A 20,199-nucleotide genomic window follows, 5' to 3' on the forward strand; every position below is an offset into this window, starting at 1 on the left:
CCATTTCAGGATGTGCGGCTGGTGTGAAAGACACTCAATACAAACACATGGATATCTTCATGAACACCCAACAGTGGCACGCCATGATGTGAGTCTGACTTACAGTGAACCTAAATCCATCTGAAATGTGTGATGCCCAGATAAAAACTAAAGTGATGCTTTGCTGGCTGAATGGGAGAGTACTACGGGAGAAATGGGGCAGGGCTGGGGGGGATCAACACTGCTGCAGTGTGCCACATCCCTATCCACTGCAGACTACCCTATCCCCCGATCCCCCCCGCCCAGCACAGACAAGATGAAGAAAAGTGTGTGTGTGTGTGTGTGTGAGTGTGAGTGTGTGTGAGTGTGTGTGTGTGTGTGTGGGGGGGGGGGGGTAAATAAGAAAGGGAAATGGAGGGAGTGATAAGGAGAGAGAGAGAGAGAGAGAGAGAGAGAGAGAGGGAGGTAGGTAGAGGAAAGCAGTCAATGGGAGAACGAGGAATCAAAGAGGAGAGAGAGAGAGAGGGAGCTAGAGGAAAGCAGTCAATGGGTGAACGAGAAATCAAAGAGGAGAGGGGGGGGGGGCAACAGGGAGAGGAAGGAAGAGCAGGAGAGAGGAAGAGAGGATAAGATGAAGAGGGAGAGAGAGGGGGAGGGGAGACAGGGAGAGAGAAATGAGGGGAGAGATACACACACCTCGAGAGGAAAAGGAAGAGAATGATGAAGAGATACCAAGACGAGTCAACAGTCAAAAAATGTAGATTGTGTCACAGAGAAAGAAAAATAAAAGTCTTCAGTGCCAGGACTGATTGATAGACTGCTTTAAAGGTCAACATCGCAAATAGAGCAAAGAAGAAGCAAAAAAAGAAGCCCACTCTCATACCTTGTTCAACCACTCCACTCTTTCTACATCCGGAAAATGAACCTGGAAAATGACAAGCAGAGAAGTCAATAAGACAAATGCTGAGGAAAAGTAATTAGTCGAGAACAAAAGATTCCATAAATCATACAATTACATATCTGTCACTAAGGAGAACAACACCATTGGATATCCCTATACACAGTAGCTTACATGAAAAAGCATAGAGATCTAACCACTTGAATAATGAAGCACCTACATACAATCTCTTTTATCTAGGTTTGCTTACAGAATTATACAGTATATAGAGAACCAGTAACGTTAACCCCTTAAGGCATAGCTGCATATCAACTAGAGTGTGACTGGTGCAGCATTAATGTAGCCAGAAAGGCTGCATATGGGACTATGGGACTCTGGGTATCACATGGTGTGTCCTATGTGTACATACAGTATACTGTAGAAAGAAAAAAAAGCGCATGTACTGTAGCTGTTAACATCCTGAAGCACAAACGCATTGAATCAAGGCCCGATGGATGCTGGGAAAGGGAGGCATGAAAAAAGTTGAAAATAAATGCATGTTTGTCTCTGTGAGGAAACTAGGCTAGATGAGTGATGTCTATTGTTCCAGTGGAACAGCAATATATGTATGCTCTAAAATGATCAATGCTTACAACTGCCAGCGTGCTGAGTGTGTGTGTGTGTGTGTGTGTGTGTGTGTGTGTGTGTGTGTGTGTGTGTGTGTGTGTGTGTGTGTGTGTGTGTGTGTGTCTGTGTGTGTGCGTGTGTGTGTGTGTGTGGGCACATTAGCACTGAGTCCGATAGTAAGGAAGAAAACGCTGATGCTGCTTTGCTGTGACAGCACATCCTCAGAGGAGTTGCCCCGAAGAAGAGAGGAGCAGGAACGAAAGAGGGAAAGAAATAAAGAAAGAGTGGACTTTCACCACGGCATTTCCACCCCCTCAGTTGATCACAGGGATTCGCTGTCTCTGCTCCGCTCCTCTGGGTAACGCTTACAGACACACCATAACCATAACCATAACCACTGATGTCCTGTCCGTATCAAGGAGCAACAGGGATGCTACAGTATGTTGTGCTACTCTACGCTGCTGTCTGGGTCCCTGTGAGGCCTCCTTACCCTTTCTGTGGTATTTCTGTGACATGAGTTCACTGTCTGCAGCCAACTCGTTAAAATGGAGGCCTTAAAAAAACTAGACAGGAACATGTAAGGCGATGCCAACCGACGTCTAGGAGTCATCCACATCCATGTGCACTCTGAGCCCCCCCCTCCTACATCAAGCCCTTCCTTGAACAGGCGCTTGAATTGGTTACAAATATTCAAACACCATGTTAATGGTGTAATCACTCCCTCCTGTCACTGAGGCGGAGATCACATTAGCCAGCGGCAAGCGGCAGGTTTCTTATTGTTCTCTATGTTCAACAGCGGACCGGTGACAACGCTGGCACAACGCTGGCGGAACGCTAACGTTGAGCAAGCCAGGCGATGAACTTGGCTCAACTTTCAAGAGCAACGCTCGGCTCATCAATGTCAGTTTTAGAGTCTTTCACTATGCTTATCCCCAGACGTAGCCTGGCAAGCCAAACTATACAGAAATGTATAGTCTGGAGTCGGACCATCCACAGAGCTGAACCCTGTGGGTGGGATGAACCGGTGTCTTTCAAACTACTCTGTACGCAATAGGCCAGCACAGTTGTGACCAATCGTAGCCGGTCAGCAAAACGGCAAATACATCCTTCTTTAAAAGGAATGACTTGAGTGCTTCTTTCTGCTCAACCTTCAAAGAAAAGCCCAAGTCTAACTCTTCCAAAGCCGATTCAAATGAACGCGCTTCGTTAGACTCATCCATCTTTCGTTGTTCTCTATGGTTGTTGCTCACACCCAACTCGTCGAACGAGGACGCATGGTCAAGCCCCCTGGCGTCAATATCGGAAGCTAAGGCGGGCTCAAGGACTCCGTACACAGATAGAGCGTTCTGATTGGACAGGCTGACTTGGTGCCGAACGCAGGCTTGGCCTTAACAGTGCGACCCTAGACCATCCACTAGGGTGCGTCTAGATTTCTAGGCTACCCCAGATGTACTGTCAATGTACAACTTGAGACTGACCTCTGTCTATCTAGGGTACAATTACTGTCTGATGACCTGAATAATACAGTGAATGGCTGAATAAAAAACAGGGCATTTGAACTAGAGGACATAAATCCTTTTTGTGCCTTTTGAGCTTGTACAGACAGAGGATTATGTCAGCTGCCTGTACGGAATAAAAAATAATAATAACAAAAAAACAACTGCACAGATATAATACTCCATTTAGTTTCACAAACCAATATGCCAACACACACATCTCCTCAGCCCGTTTGCCAGACGAGGCAGCAGGGGCTATTTTTATGCCTCGCCTTGAGACGCTCCTACAGTATATGCCTTCCTCGCCGCTGGCCCGCACACGCAGCGATGTGAGCCGGTGAGTGGCGGGCGGCGGCGAGTCTATTCCGCTCCGCTCCGCTCGGCTCCGTTCTGCCGAGGTTACGCAGAAGCCCTCATGACTCACGCTAGATTTATTTCCAAAGCCAAACACACTGGCGGGAGTTATCCTTAGCTGGCGTCTCCGAATGCGACATGACAGCGCAGCAGATCCTAGCCCACTGCAACTGCCACGACGGTCGCTCGTACCCTGCTGGCAGATTCAGACAGTTTAGCGTTTTAACAGTCTTCTAGAGCTGGGGGCGCAGCCATCGGGCAGCTGGGGTGATGACATTGGAACAGAAAAAGAAAAAAATCTAATTAAGACCCCCCACCCCCTGCCCCCATAACAATCTCTATCTCTCTCTCTCTCCATCTACGTATCTGTTTCTAATCTGCCCAATCTCATGTGGTAGTACTAGCACTGCCAGCTGCATAAGCTATGAATAAAGGTTGAGGGACTTGCAGGTAGAGGGGAGTGGAGGTTTAGTACAACAGTGAGGAGTAAGACATCACACTGACACTTTGAATATGGATAGGATTGAGAAATATCTGGGGATTAGCTGCAAATGCAGGGCTGACAGACAGGAAATGATCTGTGCCTGAAATGATCAAATACAGTACATTCAAAGACAATAGAGAATAGCCTTTCTTGACATCGTTCCTTGGCGAGCTCAAGCCTGAATTTAGGCACCATGCCTGAACTCTGTTGTTTATTCATTTGATTTATTTCTAGTTTGTTTATTTACTTTTTTACATCTTCTCTGTGTTACTGTAGTGCATGCGAGACTGTAGAAGGCAGCAGGTGAAGCACACAGTGTCAGACTGCAGGCTTTCTGAGGACACTGTATTGCATTGCTACAGTATGCAGCAATGGACTATTTTCCTCCATCCATGGTCCAACGAGCACATCTTCTTTTATAAGTGCACAGCGGCGGAGAACCGAGTGGCGGCGAGAAAAAAAATATGAAATTTTCAAAGCAGCACCTCTCTCCCCTTGCCCCCACTGTGTTTTCCCTCCAGATCTCACCTCAGCTTGACTCCACTACATCCCACCAGAGTTCGCCTGCCAGTTGGCAGTAAATAGCACTCACTGGATGACTACACGCTGTGCTCTCTCGAAACACGACAAATATAATTGGTTGGTTCTCTCTAGGGTCAAATCCTGCTCATTGCAAAGTCAATACAGATATTGCATTGCGTGTCTGTGAATTGGATGTTCTACCAGAATCCGACTTGACTACAGCCTGTCCATGCAGACTGATCAGGCCATGTTATGAGATGCATTCCTGAAAAGAGTTCAACCTGAAGTAAATGTCTAGGGTCCAAAATGTGAAGATTTAAAGCCCGTAACCAATCACAGAAAAAACATCTGTGCTTAAGAATCCCATCACTGCCCTTATCTTAGCCACACAGAACCCACAAACATGTTTTGTTATGCATGTTGCGAGATAGTGCTACTGAGTGCTATCGATTCACTCTCAACAACCGCTCCGTGAATGGAAGTAGTAGTTTGAATAGGCTGAATAGTGCAAACAAGCACCACTTAACATAAATTTTGCTTTTGAAAGTCACACTGACAAGTTGACTCAAATACACACACACACACACACACCTATCACTTTAAGTTAAGAGTGTGAGTAGACGGTGCCTTGCATGCTTCAGAGTTCAGACCGTATATCTATGTCTTGGAGCAGTGGGTGCTGGTAATGTGTAAATGCAGTCTGTCTGATTTACCCTCTTCGTCACGCCTGCCAGTTCTCTGACAGAGAGGCCCGTAATGTCATTTACAGACTAAACCCAATTAAGCAATCTCTGAGGAGAACATCGGCCCGAGTTCATCACCTTCTCGAGTGTGGACCCCGGCCCTTACTGACCGTTTCCCACTGGACTAATAGGGATGACAGAACATGATGTTCTCGGTGGTTAATGAAAGATCCTAATTGGCACGTTACAAGGACTAGGATACTCAGAAGGAGGGAAAAATATGGAAGGCGTCCAATCAACACTACCGAGCAACGTGAGACACATAGGAAAACTCCTACACATTAGTTAGGTCTCCATTAGCGAGAGCTGAGATATGGGGCCATGTTGTTGGACAGGTTCTTATCTCAAGCCCATATTTTACTCCCACATAGAGACATAGGCCTACTGCCTGTCCACCTTCTCTCCCTGTCTCTCTCACTGACTCCCTCTGTTTCAGAGGCAACAAGCTGCTCTGTCATGAATGGAAATCCAATGGAAATCCCACGCAAGATTCAAGCTGACAACACACTGACTGGGTCCATTTGGTCCTCTCGTCATCACCCTCTTCTCTTAACACCTACCACAACAAAAGTCCTGTTTTTCGCATCATGTCTATATGAAGCACAACAGTATGTAAAGTAGATGGCCGGCATCTGAGATAAGAATAGAGAATGAGAACTGGAGAGCAAATCAGCAAAGTTCTTGGAGGCATGTGTCAGTGCTTACCAATGAAAAAGGACAGCAACAAACAACACACCATTTGCCATCATGTTGTCATGGCAAATCTCCATCATGGGAAGTGATTCTGCAGCATGGTGGTGTTGCAGTAGACCAGCAGATGATGCACAGTGTTCTACTTAATTAACTGCCTCCAGCATTTGATTTTTTACAATAGCCTACCTCTTTCCCATGGGGACTTTTTTGGACACACCTTGCCTTTACTGTATGCATGCTTAAGCATTGGACAGCCTACCATACATAACCAGTACTTTAATTCTATAGAGGTTATCATTGTTTTGGAAATTAGCTTATAGCCTTGTGTCACTTCTGATGACAGCCGCGTTAAACATCAGTGGAGGACTTCAAACTGTTTATCTATTGATTTTGGCTACAGCACTCATCTCCTATCTATTCTGTACTGCTTAGTTCAGAGGTTCTCAACCTTTCTGGGCCCAAGGCACACCAAAGATCACACCAAAATTCCAAGGCACATCAGCTCATGGTAACTGATTTAAAGTAGGTCACACACATTATTATCTATACAATAACATTCTCATGCCCATATGTTTCTCTGTACTATACAGCTTTGAGACCACAGTGATATGCTCACATGATGTTGATAGAGTGTTTTAATCAAGAAGCTGTGTCATTTTTGTGTTATAGCACTCTAGCCTATTTCATCATGAGTCTGTATTTGCATTAAATTCCTCCACAGCACATCTCACTCACTTTGCCTCACGGCATGAGAACCACTGGCTTAGATCAGCGGGCTTTTAAGATTATTAGCCATAAAGATAAGAGGTGATAAACATGCGTAATAACAATGGGAATAGTATGGGAAGTACAATGGGAGTACAATTAATCATCTTGCCTAGTGTTTCTTCTGTGTTGATGAGATTATGCAAATTTAATTAGCCCAAAGGTAAAATCAGATAGCTCATGATAATAGCCAAATGTAAGCCTACTCATCCATATTTTAAAATACTGTACTTTAACTAAATGGAACGCCATTACAATAATAGTCTACCATAGGCTACAGTATTGACCTAGAATTCAACCCAAAATTAAATTGCACACGCGTTGGCTAAAACCCTAGTGAACTCTGACATTGTCAGGCCTAGCCAATTTCTCACCCATGACGGAAGCTCTGATGACACGGGGCTCTGCTTGAAAGTTCTCTCCTCTTGGTCAAAGAATGCCAACGCTCTGCTCAGCCTCGAGTTTTTGCTTCCCGCGTTCCTCCTCCAGAAGAAAAATACAGCCAGTCCAATTAAAAGCCAACTGAAACTAAACTCGAAATACCCCAGGACGTATATTGGGAAAATTAACATAAAAGTTTTCGCGAACTGTCTCCATGTGCTAACCAAGTCATTCGTTGAGGATGGAGGCTCGTTGTTGTAGTCCGCCGGGGGAGCGGGGTTTGGCTTGGTGTGTGCGGGGCTGTCCGGTACGCTTTGCCCGCTGTCTTTTGGCCCTGCGGTACCTGCCGAGTGTGAGTGCGCTCCTCGTACTGCCGTCATGTTCTCTTCTGTCATGTCAAGCCGAGGAGGATGAGCGTCCTTCGTCTTGGGAGCCGTGAATCCAGTTGAGTTAAAAATTCCCTTTAAGTTTGACAGCGATTTAATGGGGATGCTCAAACTGTCACTGAGTGTAGTTTAGCCAATACGACGTGGACATAACGTTACACTAGTTCGCCTTGCCATGCTATTGTAAACACAGCAATACACAAACCCACATTTATGAGAAAAATCAAGCTCTAACGATCCTCATCTCCAAATCCCGAAAGTTGGTGTCCCCATATTTGGTGCTATCTCAGGTTAAGTCTCTTACGCCCCGTTCCATTTTGAGGAGAACATCGGCTATTTAATCTTCTCCGCTTTGAATACAATGCATAATCTTTCTATTGACAATTGTCGTTTTGGACTTCTTCATATGTCATTCGTTGACACCAATAATTCCGTTCGTCTCAAACGCTTTACCAGTCCATCGCGTCACCTTCAGTCCTTCTCTAGCTGCGCGAGACCCTTTTAACTATCGACACATCCGCGTTGATTTGGGACACGCGCTCTCCCTCTGCACGTTCCTGTGTCCAGGGTGAAATCATTCGTCCACCATGCACACTCATACACACACAACATACAGGCCGAGACCAGCGCGAAATCGCCATCCAGTGGCAGCAGGTTGTAAGTGCAAAATGTCACAAGAACGCATTTATTACACAAGAGAGCATTATATTTGGTCCCATGGGAAAATTTGGGTTTATATTTTTTGTAAAGGAGTGAGAAATGCTGAACGTGCCTCGTGTTCTGGATACTTCCAATCTTTGCTGTGAGTTAGATTTGTGTCTGTGTAAAGCAGGAACCAATTAGCTTAGGCTACTGACAAATAAAGTAATAACTCTTGAACTTGTTTGGCATAAGCTCCACGTGCAGCCTCTGCTGGGTATGACAGCTGTGTGTGTGTGTGTGTGTGTGTGTGTGTGTGTGTGTGTGTGTGTGTGTGTGTGTGTGTGTGTGTCAAGAATGGGAAAAATAGGGGGGGAAGTCACCTGTGTTTGTTGTTGATGAAAATAATAATTAGTATGCCACTATTAGACTAGTTCAGAGAATGTCTAGGGACTAGTTACAACAAAGAACCGCTTTAACCCTCTCTGGTTTCAACTTCTGAAGCTAGGCCAGCTCTGCCTCTATCACTACCACTTCAAACCGTTGGATGGCAGCAATGCATCTTTGCACTCCTCAGCCTATCCACTAGAAGAAGAAAATCTAGCGCTTGTGTCTTGTTGCCATGATAACGACGCAGTCTGCCATGGTGTCATGGCGGTGAATAGTGAAAACACAAATCTCTTGCAGTAGAACAAGGCATTTTGACTGTGTGATTCGATTAAACTCAGTATGTATCATGAAGGTAAATGCTGTTTTACATATTCTGCTTAAGAAATGTAGCCGTTTGCCCATAACATAGTTGTGTAGATTAAACATTATGAGTTAGCCAATTTCATGTTGCTATCGCTATGATAGCTTATCACTGTAACGTTAGCTAGCTTTCATTGCTACTTTTAAGAAGTGATATGCTCTCAACTACCTTCCCAGCTAATCAATGTGAGTAAAAAGTTACTTAAACCGTCAAGTTGTTACGTTTTCATGCAAGTTGGCTAATGTCGCTACGAAGGTAAGTTTGGGGTTCTCTCTGTATACTATGCTTCAACTATCATTAAGTATTATCATATGCAGTTGGAATAACTTCAAGTTATATTTGTTAGGTTTGAGTTAGTCGGTTGTAAAGCATCATCTTCTAGATATATTGTAGTGTGACGGATGCCACATATGTACAGTAGCAACATGTTTATAGAATAGTCCTTTCTGTTAAGAGGACTCTACTCACTACACAGTAAGGCTTGTGGATACCCTAACGTGTGTAAATTACTGTTTTTGTATAGAAACTCACAAAAGAAGACACTTGGAAAACAGATGAACTGAAGAAACACATTAGGGTAATGTGAGCTGTGGAGTGGACTGGATTTGTTGACTTATATTACTTGTGTGTTTGGTGATATTATCAATAAAACCGCACTAATTGTCAATATTAGGGATACGAGGAAGACAGCATCAGGAGAGGGGAGAAAATGCGCCGCAGTGAGGATGAAAGGAGACACAGGAGTGGAGCATCTCTGGACCGTCGACATCGAGACCGTGACCGGGAAGAGAGAAGAGATGGAGAGAAACTGAAGGAGAGAGAACAAAAAGAACGAACAAAGCATAGAGAGCCAGAGAGGGACAGGGATCTGGATAGAAGAAGAGAAGATTCCAGAGAGAAGATGGATGAGAGAAATGAAAGAGAACGAGACCGGCGAAAGGATAGAGAGAAAGACAGAGGGGCGGACACTGACAGGTACAGAGATGGGGAGAGAGGAAGTAAAGATAGAAGATATGACCGAGCAGAGAAGGAGAATAGAGAAAAAGAACGGGAGCGAGAGAGATCTAAGGAAACAATGTCAGAAAGAGAAAAAGAGAGGGAGAGGGAAAGAAGAAGAGCAGAGAAAGAGAGGGAGCGAAGGAGTGACAGAGACAGAAGGAAAGATGAGGACAGAGACATGGCAAGAGATGTTGCTAAAATGAGATTACAGGATGGAGAGACTGAAAGAGAGCGAGACAGGAGAGAGAGACACCGGTCAAGGGACTACACAAAAGAGACTGAGCACCACAGAGAGGGCAAGGACAAAAACAGAGACAGAGAAAGAAGAGAACGGCATGGCGACAGAGAACACTCTGGATACAGAGAAAGCCGGGGTGAGTTGATATGAAAATAAAATGAGATGTTTGATATAGTTTTTAGAAGTTTAAAGAACTTTTAGGATTGTTCAATATTGAGGTCAGGTCAATGCTGTATTTCCAGAACACAGAAGAGAGAAAGAGGAGGAAGAGAGAAGAAGACGCGACCGAGACCTGCACGTAAGGGTGACCTCACTTCCTGCTCTGCACCTCATAACACTTGTAGTTCACTTCATAACTTCAGAGGAGAGATTCCCTGTCTGAATGATTGCAAAGCCATTGTTTATGCAACATTCAGTAATGTCAGTACACAGTAAGTCAACTTTCTTCAGATGCTGGATTTTACTAATAATTAATAATCATGGAGTTCTGATATATGATTGGTCGGTCAGGGTGGAGGTGAGATGCGGGATTCAGAGCGGGAGCGACGCCACCGCGAACAGAAGGGTTCTGAGGGTCGTATCCATGGTGACCGGGATCGAGAAAGAGAGAAGAAGGAACGAGACCGGGATCGGGAGAAGAGACACACGGAAGAATCAGATCGGATGAAGAGGGAAATCCAAAACACAGCATCTGGTCATAAGCACCGAGACCACAGAGGAGATAAGGAGGTACAAGCAATGTTGTGTGTTGTGTGTGAACAGTGGGTGAATATGTTTACGAGTAAATAATTGAGTGTAATAAATGTAGTATTATTCATATGTGTGAGGTTTGTGTGTAGTATTATGAAACGTCTCCTAGTCTAATTGGTATCTCTAGTACTCGCCCTCATTTAGTGTTCCTCTGTGTTCCATGATGTAATAGGATGAAATGGTGGGGAGGTCTCAGACATCCTGGAGATCTAATCAGGGGGACTTAAGTGACCCCGAAATACCTGTAAGAATGATATTTTAGAATACCGTTCATTCTGCTACTAGCTGATGGCTTTTTGTCTGGTCTGCCTCTTTCTATTCCCATTGTATTGGTATGGGGGAGCATGTTATCACCCCAGGTTGTTGTTTGCGGCTCTGCTGTATTGTAAAATGACTTGGCGAGGTTGGCGTTCACTCGTTGCATGGGGTCTTTTTTCTAGAAGCTCTCTAATTGTCCTCCTTTTCATAGTGGCTTGTGCATCTGATATGTTTTTCCATAGAATTATTGAGAATGAGTGCACACATGATTTTCTGTTTTTCACGTAAGGTTGAAAATGAAGAAAAAACATCGGGTGAGGACAATGAGGAGGTGGATTATGAGGAGGATTTTGAGGTATGGAAAAAAGAGAAAAAAAAATCAGACTGGATCGGACTTGACATTTTATTTTATTTTATTTTCTCCATTGTTTAACCAGTTAATTATATTTGTTTGCAACAATATTTGTTTTGCATGCTTTTGCAAATAATGCTTTTGCGTTATTTTTGCATGCTAAATGGATTATTTAACACCAAGAAAATGGTAAGTGATTTATTTACATTTGGCATGATTTGTCCCTCTAGTTCTCTCTACTTACTGTACACACCATGATATATGCAAACATACGAGTAATAGGTTAATTCTAGTGAAGGAGAGATCCTTAAAAATTGTGTATGTATCCGTATTGGCATATTGAACATTGGCAGAAATCCAATATTGTGCATCCCTGATACACGGTATATAGAATACAAATATCTTGGTATCTGGCTGGATGACAAACTCCCATTTAATTACCATACAGCCATCCTAGTAAAAACTGAATTGGTTATACATTCTATATTGGTTTGTATATCTCTAGAAATACTCCATCTAGTCTACATATCAAAGTTAACTACTCAAAGCATTACTTTGCCTGTACTAATGAATCAAACTGTTCTTTAGGACTACGAGGAGGATTTTGAGGATGCTGATGAAGACGAGTGTGGCTCTGAAGAGGAAAAAGAAAAGGCTGAAGAAGAGATTAGCCCAGAGAAGAGAGAGGAGATCAGAGCCATCCAGAGGGCCATGGATGAGGAGAATGAGAGAGTGGGATCCTCCCATTCACGGCCCACCACGGAGGAGAGCTTGACATCCAGGACAGGTAGCCCTATACACAGACTATACATTGAATAAAACATTAAAAAGCTGTGAAACATCTGTATTTTGAAATGCATCAAATGTAATCATTATGCTGAGAGAACTATTTGATGTTATGCTATTGTATTGTACTGTATGCCTGAAATGTGTGGTGGCATTGTAAAGCATATTTCAACTATGATACCTGAAGTCTAACTTCAAGAAAAAGCTGGTTGAAATGATGGAAGAACACTTTTCTGAGTGCCTCCTGTTTGCCATTGTCTATTGATCTGCAACAACATTCATTTCTCTCCCTGCATTTAACCTCAGCCACTGATTCTCAGACAAGACAAAGTCGTCCGCAAAGAGGAGTCATAGATTTTGTCTCGGCAAAGCGCCGGGAGGTCAGCAAGAAGGTGTCTAGCAGACAGAAGTAGGTGTCCAAAACAAAATGGAACTATGTTCAATCATTTTTTAATTAATTAATTCATTCATTCATTTCATTAATTCATGTATCTTCACTTTGTCTGCATACCGGTATGCATTTTCAGATGTGAAGACTCTTTCCTAGTTTGCATAGTAGTGGAAGTGTATTTGCATAGTATAATGAAAGTGTATTTTTTTTTCCTAAGAATTACATTTAGAATGTGTCAGCGTCAACCTCTAACTCATATAGTCATAAAGTTGCCATCCTCTGACCGATTAATTGAAGGGTCCTGTCATGTCTAGCTGAGTGTGAGCTGAGTTGTGGCCTCTGATATGCCTGATAGGAAGCGCAGTGCAGAGCTGCTGCGGCTGATTGATCTGGACTTTTCCATCACCTTCTCCCTCCTTGACCTGCCGCCTGTCAACGAGTATGACATGTACATCAAAAGCTTTGGGACCACAAACACCAGACAGGTGTGTGTGTGTGTGTGTGTGTGTGTGTGTGTGTGTGTGTGTGTGTGTGTGTGTGTGTGTGTGTGTGTGTGTGTGTGTGTGTGTGTGTGTGTGTGTGTGTGTGTGTGTGTGTGTGTGTGTGTGTGTGTGTGTGTGTGTGTGTGTGTGTGTGTTAGTCAGTCAGTCAGTCAGTCAACATTATGTCAAAGAGTAAGAGATAACATTTTTATGTATCAACAGTATGAACGTAATTCTTTGTCAACTATGATGGATTAACAATGTCATTTTTCAGGCTTATGTCCAGTGCAATGAAGACAACGCAGACAGAGAGGTGCAGACTGAAGAGACGGACACGAGCGACAAGTGGACGCAGCATCCGGCTGAAACCAGCATATCATGTGGAGGTAGAGTGGACGGCAGCTCTGAACTCAACCGTCTTTTCTTACATTACATTACATTTGCCTTTTTTCTTAACTGTTCATAAGGGTAGGAGCAGGCTTCACTCAAGAGTTATATTATTGCTGAGTGCTGACCAAATTATAAGCTACAGTACAATTTGAAATACAGGAAAAAAGGCCGCACTATGCATAAATAATCACCTCGCCTAAGGCCGAACGCCAAAACGCCGAAACGTGTCTGTGGAATAAATGGTGATTATTTATGCATAGTGTGGCCTTTTTTCTTGTTTTTCAAATGTAGCTTTTTTCTTTACTCCCATCTGAGAAGTGGCTCGTCAACTGTCTTCTCAACCCCCATCGGGGTCAACGGCCTGTTGACCTTTGCCCTTTTTGTCTGTTCCCTTTGCTTCTGTTGCTGGCACAGGACCGGACCAGTCCCAGAATGCCGTGGGTGACACCGCCCTCAGGACGAATTTCGACTCTCGGCGCCTGGTGTCCTTCCTGCGCTCTGCGGCACAGGTGCAGAGGAAAGCCTCTTTGGCAGCATTACACAGCTCTCAACGAGTCTATTTTAGTCTGCTCCATAAAACACTATTAGTCATCAAAGCACATTTGTTTTGAGCGAATCCAAGATGGGTAAGTGTTTATAATTCAGTGCCATTTAGAGGTGGATATCCAATCTTGAAGGGGGGGGGGGGTGTAATTAAACAGCAGTTCAGATCTAACCATGAGATGTGTTCTTCACTGCCAAGTCATGTTCCCATCCTGATCCTGGAGACTATGTTTAACGGAGAGACTGTGTGTCCCTGTCAGGTGATGTCCGTGCTTCTGGAGGAGGACCGGGCCCAGAAACACGCGCTGACCAGGCTCAAGTCCCAGTCCGACTCGCTGTCCTTCAGCGACGGCTGCCTGCAGCTTAACACCAGGCTGTCCTTCTTGCACGGTACGCTGGCTGCTCGTGATTCGGCGGCATGCGGGGAGGAAATTCTATTCTGAGTTAAAGTGTGGCCGTGTGGCTCCTCTACCCAAACAATAAGCCTGCTGATGGCACTCATTAGGTTTACCTGCAGAACAGTTGCTGTTCCACATGAGTGCATCCAGATGGTGAATAGAAAGATTGTGGTCGTCTGTGTGTGTGTGTGTGTGTGTGTGTGTGTGTGTGTGTGTGTGTGTGTGTGTGTATGCTTGCATGAACACACCTTTGCGTATTCGTCTCAGACAGTGATTTGCGTCACAAGCCTCATTTATCAGTGACAGATCAAACGAAAGGAGATTGCGCTCTGTCAGCATGCCCTTTCTCAAACGTGTTGTGGGGTTGTGGGTGTGTGTGTGTGTGTGTGAGTGTGTGTGGGGGTGGGTACATGAGTGTGTTTGTCTTTCTGCACTCCCAGGTGATAAATCAAGAGCTTGAGTGCTCTTATGCTGGACAGTAGCGACTACCTGAGGAGTAATCTATCTCATCTGTTGACAGAGGGAGCCCAGTGGAAACTTTGATCAGAAAATGGCACTGACTTGTCAGGGACTGTGGTCTGTCACAGTCTGTTTGTGGCTAGAGGGCGGAACCAGTCTTTGACACTTTATGTTTGTGTGTGTGTGTGTGTGTGTGTGTGTGTGTGTGTGTGTGTGTGTGTACTGTATATGTGTGTGTGTGTTGTATATATGTGTGTGTGTGTGTGTGTATGTATGTGTGTACTGTATATGTGTGTGTGTGTGCTTGTGCCTGTATATGTGTGTGTGTGTGTGTGTGTGTGTGTGTGTGTGTGTGTGTGTGTGTGTGTGTGTGTGTGTGTCTGTGTGTCTGTGCTTGTGCCTGTATGTGTGTGTGTGTGTGTGTATGTGTATGTGTGTGTGTGCAGGTCGACAGGTCAGCCACCTCCACTTCTCCGATGCACAGCGGCAGACCCTGCTCTCTGTCCACGCCCCGTCCAGCTTGCCCAGTGCCATACGCTTGGACTCCCAGAGCGTCATCTGCGTGTGGAACATCTGGGAGCCGTCCAGACCTCAGAAGATCCTGGTCTACGAGTCAGAGGTGCTTCCACACACCCCTGCCAGACGCTTAGACAAGACAAGTTCATCATAGATAGATTTTTTTATGTTTTACAGTTAATTAGGTGTCGCCAGCTGACGTCATAAAGTGGGCGCACATTCGGAAAACCCTCTTTATGATGTCAAATTTATGACGTTGGTGGCGACACCTAATAGTATTCTGTCTCTAATTGCACATCTCCCCGTCTCTTCTTCACACAAATGTATAATTAAGCAATAAGCCCCGAGAGGCCGTAGTTTACACTGGTTTTAGAACAGCTAAGGGGCGTTGTTAGGCATGACGCACAAGTGGATTCAAGCCAATCATGATCAAGGAACGTTTTAGAAGCCTGAACAGCAATAAATCTAACCTTGACCTTCACCTTGACCTTGAACAGCACACACCCTATCATCTTGTCTGCTTTCCCCCCCCCCCCTCATCATCTTGTGTGCTTTTTCCCCATCATCTATCACTGCTTAGTTACGATTCTGACTTTTTGTGTTGTGCTCTCACCTGTTGTCCATTCGGGCAGGTGTGCTGCTGCTGCTTCAGTCCAGGGAAGGCCATGCTGGTGTTTGCTGGGACCACTGTGGGGTCAGTGGTGCTGTGGGACCTGCGGGAGCCCTCCAGCAGCCACTACAGCCTGACCATAGGAGAGAGCGACTGGACGCTGCGCTACCCCACCTTCTCCACTGGTCAGTCCCAAGGACTGCACTCAATAACTTACACTACTTGCAAAAAGTAGTGAAATTAGGGTGAAATTTGTTTGAGAAGAGAAAATCACCATTGCATGCTTCTACTTAAATGCCCTACTTTCATGATACTGTATAATACCACTGTAGCTTGAACTTATTAAATTTTCCATACATTTCACCCGAAAGCCAGATATCCCTAACGTTTTGTGAGCAGTGTAATTGCAATGTTGCCTGTTTACAGATGTGAACATGATTACACATTTTTCAGAACCTATTGCAAGATATCTTTGTGAGAATAGAGTGTCAACTTGTGGGGCAGCCGTGGTGTACTGGTTAGCGCACCGGGCTTGTAACCGGAGGGTTGCCGGTTCGATCCCCGACCAGTCCACCATGGCTGAAGTGCCCTTGAGCAAGGCACCTAACCCCTCACTGCTCCCCGAGCGCCGCTGGTTGGGCAGGCAGCTCACTGCTCTGGGTTGTGTGATTCACCTCACTGTGTGTTCACTGTTTGCTGTGTGTTCACTAATTCGGTTAAATTGGGTTAAATGCAGAGAACTGAATTTCCCTCACGGGATCAAAAAAGTATATATTCTATTCTTTCTTTTTTTAACTTCAGGCCTGAAATGTGATGCGAGAAAAATATGATGCTTGAAAAAAGGTGCCCATGAATCAAACTCCTGTTAAATACTGGCCTTATCTCATGGTCATAACAGTGATTGTTCTGAGTCATGATGAGCATAGTGGTTGATTGTGTATCTGGCTGAGATGTCATCTGACTCAGCTCTTCTTCCCGTAGATGCTGTGCTCTCTGGATCTGGTCACCTGTCTACTGTGCAGTCAGTCGAGCCCGTCAGCGTTCCTGTGTCCGAGGGACTCAGACCAGAGCTCCCCCTACTGGCAAACCAAGAAGGTGACACAGTCTGCCAAACCACAATAACAAAAACTCAACAGTGGCATAGATATACTGGGTTGTGTGTTAATATGTGAAATCTTTAAATTTCTTTATCCAGAATCGTTGGGATTGTCCTTCCAGTTAGCCTCTCTTGATGAAAAAGGAGTGCTTAATCTCTGGGTAAGTTCTGCTCCCTGATTCTGACCAAAAAGGAACATTCAGTGCAGTTTTAGGCCCACGTTGTCTTGGTCTTAGTGTGTTGCCTTAACAAACCCAACTGTGTGTCTTGCCATCAGGTTGTTGTGGAGCTTCCCAAATCCAGTGATGCTGGATCACAGACTGATCTGGGTGAGCCCTCTTGCATGCTACCTGTCCGTTGAGTGTACAGATGTTGGGTGAGGGGTGAGGGGAGGTGTAGGTGTACCTTTCCTCATTGTGCTGTTCTTCTCTCCTGGCTGATCTCTCGCAGGGTTGAGGCCTGGCGGGAAGGTGAAACTGCTCCACAGCTCCTCTCTGCAGACTTGTGACTCAGGGTAAGGTGCACATGTATGAATTGCCTTGTATTTACCGTTATTAGTGTGTGTATGTGTCTGTAAGCACACACACACACACATGAACACCCACACACACACACACACACACACACACATGCAATCCTCAGCATTGCTCTCTGTCTGTTGCAGGTCCTCCCCTCATGATATTGGCCATCCAGGACCACTCCAGGCCCTGCTGCTGAAATTCCTCCCCTCTGACCCCAGCCACTACTTCATCGGCACAAACATGGTCAGTGTCACCCCGCTTTTTTCTGTTGGTGAGATTAGGTAAAGAAAAACTGAGAATGATAACAAACTAAAGCATTGTTTGTGAAGCATAGATAGATAGATAGATAGATAGGTAGGTAGGTAGGTAGGTAGGTAGGTAGGTAGGTAGGTAGGTAGATAGGTTACTTACTTTATCCATCTCCAAAGGGAAATTATGATGTGATATTATGCACAGATAGATAGATAGATAGACAGATAGATAGATAGATAGATAGATAGATAGATAGATAGATAGATAGATAGATAGATAGATAGATAGATAGATAGATAGGTAGGTAGGTAGGTTACTTTATCCATCTCCGAAGGGAAATTATGGTGTGATATTATGCACAAGCACAAGGTCCTGTTTGTTCTGCTGATGTGAAACGTGAGGTGTCGAATGTTCCTCTGTGTCTGCCTAACAGGGTGTAGTGAACCACGGGACCAGGCATGGCCTGAAGGCCCCTCCTAAGTTCTACAGCCCCCTGGTGGCTGGCTTTAGGCCCGTGCAGGTCAGATCTCTGGAGTTCTGCCCCAGCGGACAGCCCCACTTCCTGGTGAGTCTGGCAGTATTTTTAAATGCTGTTTGCATCTTTGAGTATGCTGTTGTGTGAACATGCATGTGGGTGTGTGCATTTGGCGTTACTTTAATTAAACAAAGATTGCATACAATGTGTGTTGTGTTTTTCTTTTTGTGGTTAAAATGTGTTCGTGCTGTAGGTGGGCTGTGATGATGGCAGTGTGCGGTTACACTCAGTCCAGAGCGAGCAGCCCTTGTTGGAGTGGACCGGCAGCACTGGTGGGGATGAGGTGGTCTCGGTCCAGTGGGCTCTGACCCGGCCTGCTGTTTTCTGTGTGCTGGACGCCGCCTCCTGTCTGCACATCTGGGATCTGGTGGAGGACGATCAGAGGCCTGTCCTCACTGAGAGGGTTGATGTGGACAGGTCAGTGCAGGCCTGCTGCGCTGGTGATCAAATATGTGTGGTTTGCAACAAAGAGGAATGTAGTCTTACCTCATATAGTTTAGCAGCATTGGTGGTTGCATTTTATATCTGAAGTGAATTGGGTCATGATGGTCTGTCATTTTTAAAGAAAAAAAATTTGGGAAGCACTGGTTTAGATGACATATTGAATTGAGACATTGAAATGTTTATTACCTGCTAAAGAAGGAAGACGTTTAATGCAATATTTCAAGCTGGATTTGCGTTGGTTTTGTTGCTCATCTCTCATCTCTTCGATCAGGGTGACCACCATGGCTGTGTTTGGAGACCCTGCAAAGCAGAACACATACTCTGGCATCGCGCTGGCAAAGCATTCTGGGAGGATTGAAATTCATTATTTCAGGAAGCAGTTCACTGTGCCTACCCCTGCTGACAGCAAGAAGCTGGACAGACTCCTTCAAGATGCTTTCTAACCTGAGTGCCTGAGCTCACCAGTCTGGCCTACAGAGTGACTGCACAATGATCTTCAATTGTAAAACAGTTTGGCACAAGGAGGTCAAGGAGCATCTTTGTGCTCTACTTATTTTTGTAAACAGAGAGCTGTGCAGAACCATATCATGGCTTATTTATTTAGTACAGAATTGTATTTATTGCGTTTGAGATCACATTGGTGATGATGTGCCACAGTGGTATATTACTTTTGCACTTGCCATACAAATGTATGGAAATCATCCAGAGTCAACAGAGTAATTAGCATTTCATATTTGGATATTTTTATGACCAAGCAACAGTGTAGTTAATAGGAAATATAAAAAAGAAAGAATATAAGTTCAATTCACCTCAGGGAAGAATTGTTTTCATTCCATTCATTGTCTTTGTTTTTCTTTCCTTTCTTAATCTCTTGTAATTTGTTACTGGTTGTAGCCTGCTGATTATATTGGGTCCACAACATTTCCAAAAATGTCTTTGCAATAAAGACTGTCTGTGTATATTATATTTTGTCCAATTATATATTATACCACAATCAAGGACTGCTCTTATTGGATAATTACGGTTTATTATTTTGGCTTTTTAATGTTGCATAAAAAGAAAAGACTTCACTGGGAGCAAATATCTCCCCGGACTGCCTTTTCTAAGCGACAAGTATCCTAGCAACGAATTCCAAGCGGCGGCGGACTAATAAAAGGTTATCAGCATGCTAGAGGAGCTGTTGTCAAAGACACCGACGGAATTTCACAATGGGTAGAGAGCCTTTACGGTCAAACCAGTCGTTCACAGCGATGTGGTCTGTGTCGTGGTTACGGTCTGTAAAGGCGGCCCACACAACACCGCCCATTGCTGGGATAACAGTCTAGCGTTAGATGAGTTTAGCTGACAAATGTGAGAAAATCTGGTTATTGATCAAGGGATGTCTTGGATTTAAAGTTGGCGCTACAATTTGTGCGAAGTTAGTTTTTCTGTAATAGCCTATGTTCGAAAGACCTCAGTAATGTTTACATCGTCTTCTGCCCT

The 20,199-nt window shown here is 44.6% G+C and overlaps 2 protein-coding genes across 5 annotated transcripts in view; one reads left to right on the forward strand and one right to left on the reverse strand.

Annotated features, from left to right (window-relative positions):
• esyt2b (extended synaptotagmin-like protein 2b) overlaps positions 1-7,800 on the reverse strand; it is a 39,094-nt gene extending 31,294 nt beyond the window's left edge. For all 3 annotated transcript variants that reach the window (XM_062521478.1, XM_062521477.1, XM_062521476.1), the window contains exons 1-2: positions 6,915-7,800; positions 863-904 (exon numbers count right to left, since the gene is read on the reverse strand). In XM_062521478.1, coding sequence (XP_062377462.1) covers positions 863-904; positions 6,915-7,316 — 444 coding nt within the window. In that variant the 5' untranslated portion in view covers positions 7,317-7,800. The remainder of the gene's footprint in view (positions 1-862; positions 905-6,914) is intronic.
• Positions 7,801-8,576: 776 nt separating this feature from the next.
• Positions 8,577-19,711, forward strand: dync2i1 (dynein 2 intermediate chain 1). 2 transcript variants are annotated; one of them, XM_062521669.1, is made up of 23 exons: positions 8,577-8,688; positions 9,221-9,274; positions 9,371-10,070; positions 10,177-10,238; positions 10,445-10,663; positions 10,857-10,928; positions 11,232-11,297; positions 11,883-12,081; positions 12,387-12,489; positions 12,827-12,956; positions 13,228-13,339; positions 13,758-13,852; positions 14,147-14,276; positions 15,190-15,362; positions 15,892-16,054; positions 16,851-16,964; positions 17,065-17,126; positions 17,243-17,294; positions 17,416-17,479; positions 17,630-17,729; positions 18,172-18,303; positions 18,467-18,690; positions 18,989-19,711. In XM_062521669.1, exons 1-23 carry the CDS (start codon positions 8,683-8,685, stop codon positions 19,158-19,160), a joined length of 3,204 nt encoding a protein of 1,067 aa, XP_062377653.1. In that variant the 5' UTR covers positions 8,577-8,682; the 3' UTR covers positions 19,161-19,711. The 2 variants fall into 2 exon arrangements, with proteins under 2 accessions (XP_062377653.1, XP_062377654.1); XM_062521670.1 differs by having other exon boundaries at positions 10,177-10,232.
• The last annotated feature ends 488 nt before the right edge of the window (positions 19,712-20,199 follow it).

The sequence above is a fragment of the Sardina pilchardus genome, chromosome 19 (genome assembly GCF_963854185.1).
Source record: "Sardina pilchardus chromosome 19, fSarPil1.1, whole genome shotgun sequence".
Classification (NCBI taxonomy): domain Eukaryota; kingdom Metazoa; phylum Chordata; class Actinopteri; order Clupeiformes; family Clupeidae; genus Sardina; species Sardina pilchardus.

Excerpts from the sequence above, each read along its gene's own strand:
- dync2i1 (XM_062521669.1), top strand. Across the intron at positions 11,298-11,882 it reads ATTATGAGGAGGATTTTGAG|GACTACGAGGAGGATTTTGA; the intron begins GTATGGAAAAAA and ends ACTGTTCTTTAG. Across the intron at positions 17,295-17,415 it reads TGGATCACAGACTGATCTGG|GGTTGAGGCCTGGCGGGAAG; the intron begins GTGAGCCCTCTT and ends GATCTCTCGCAG.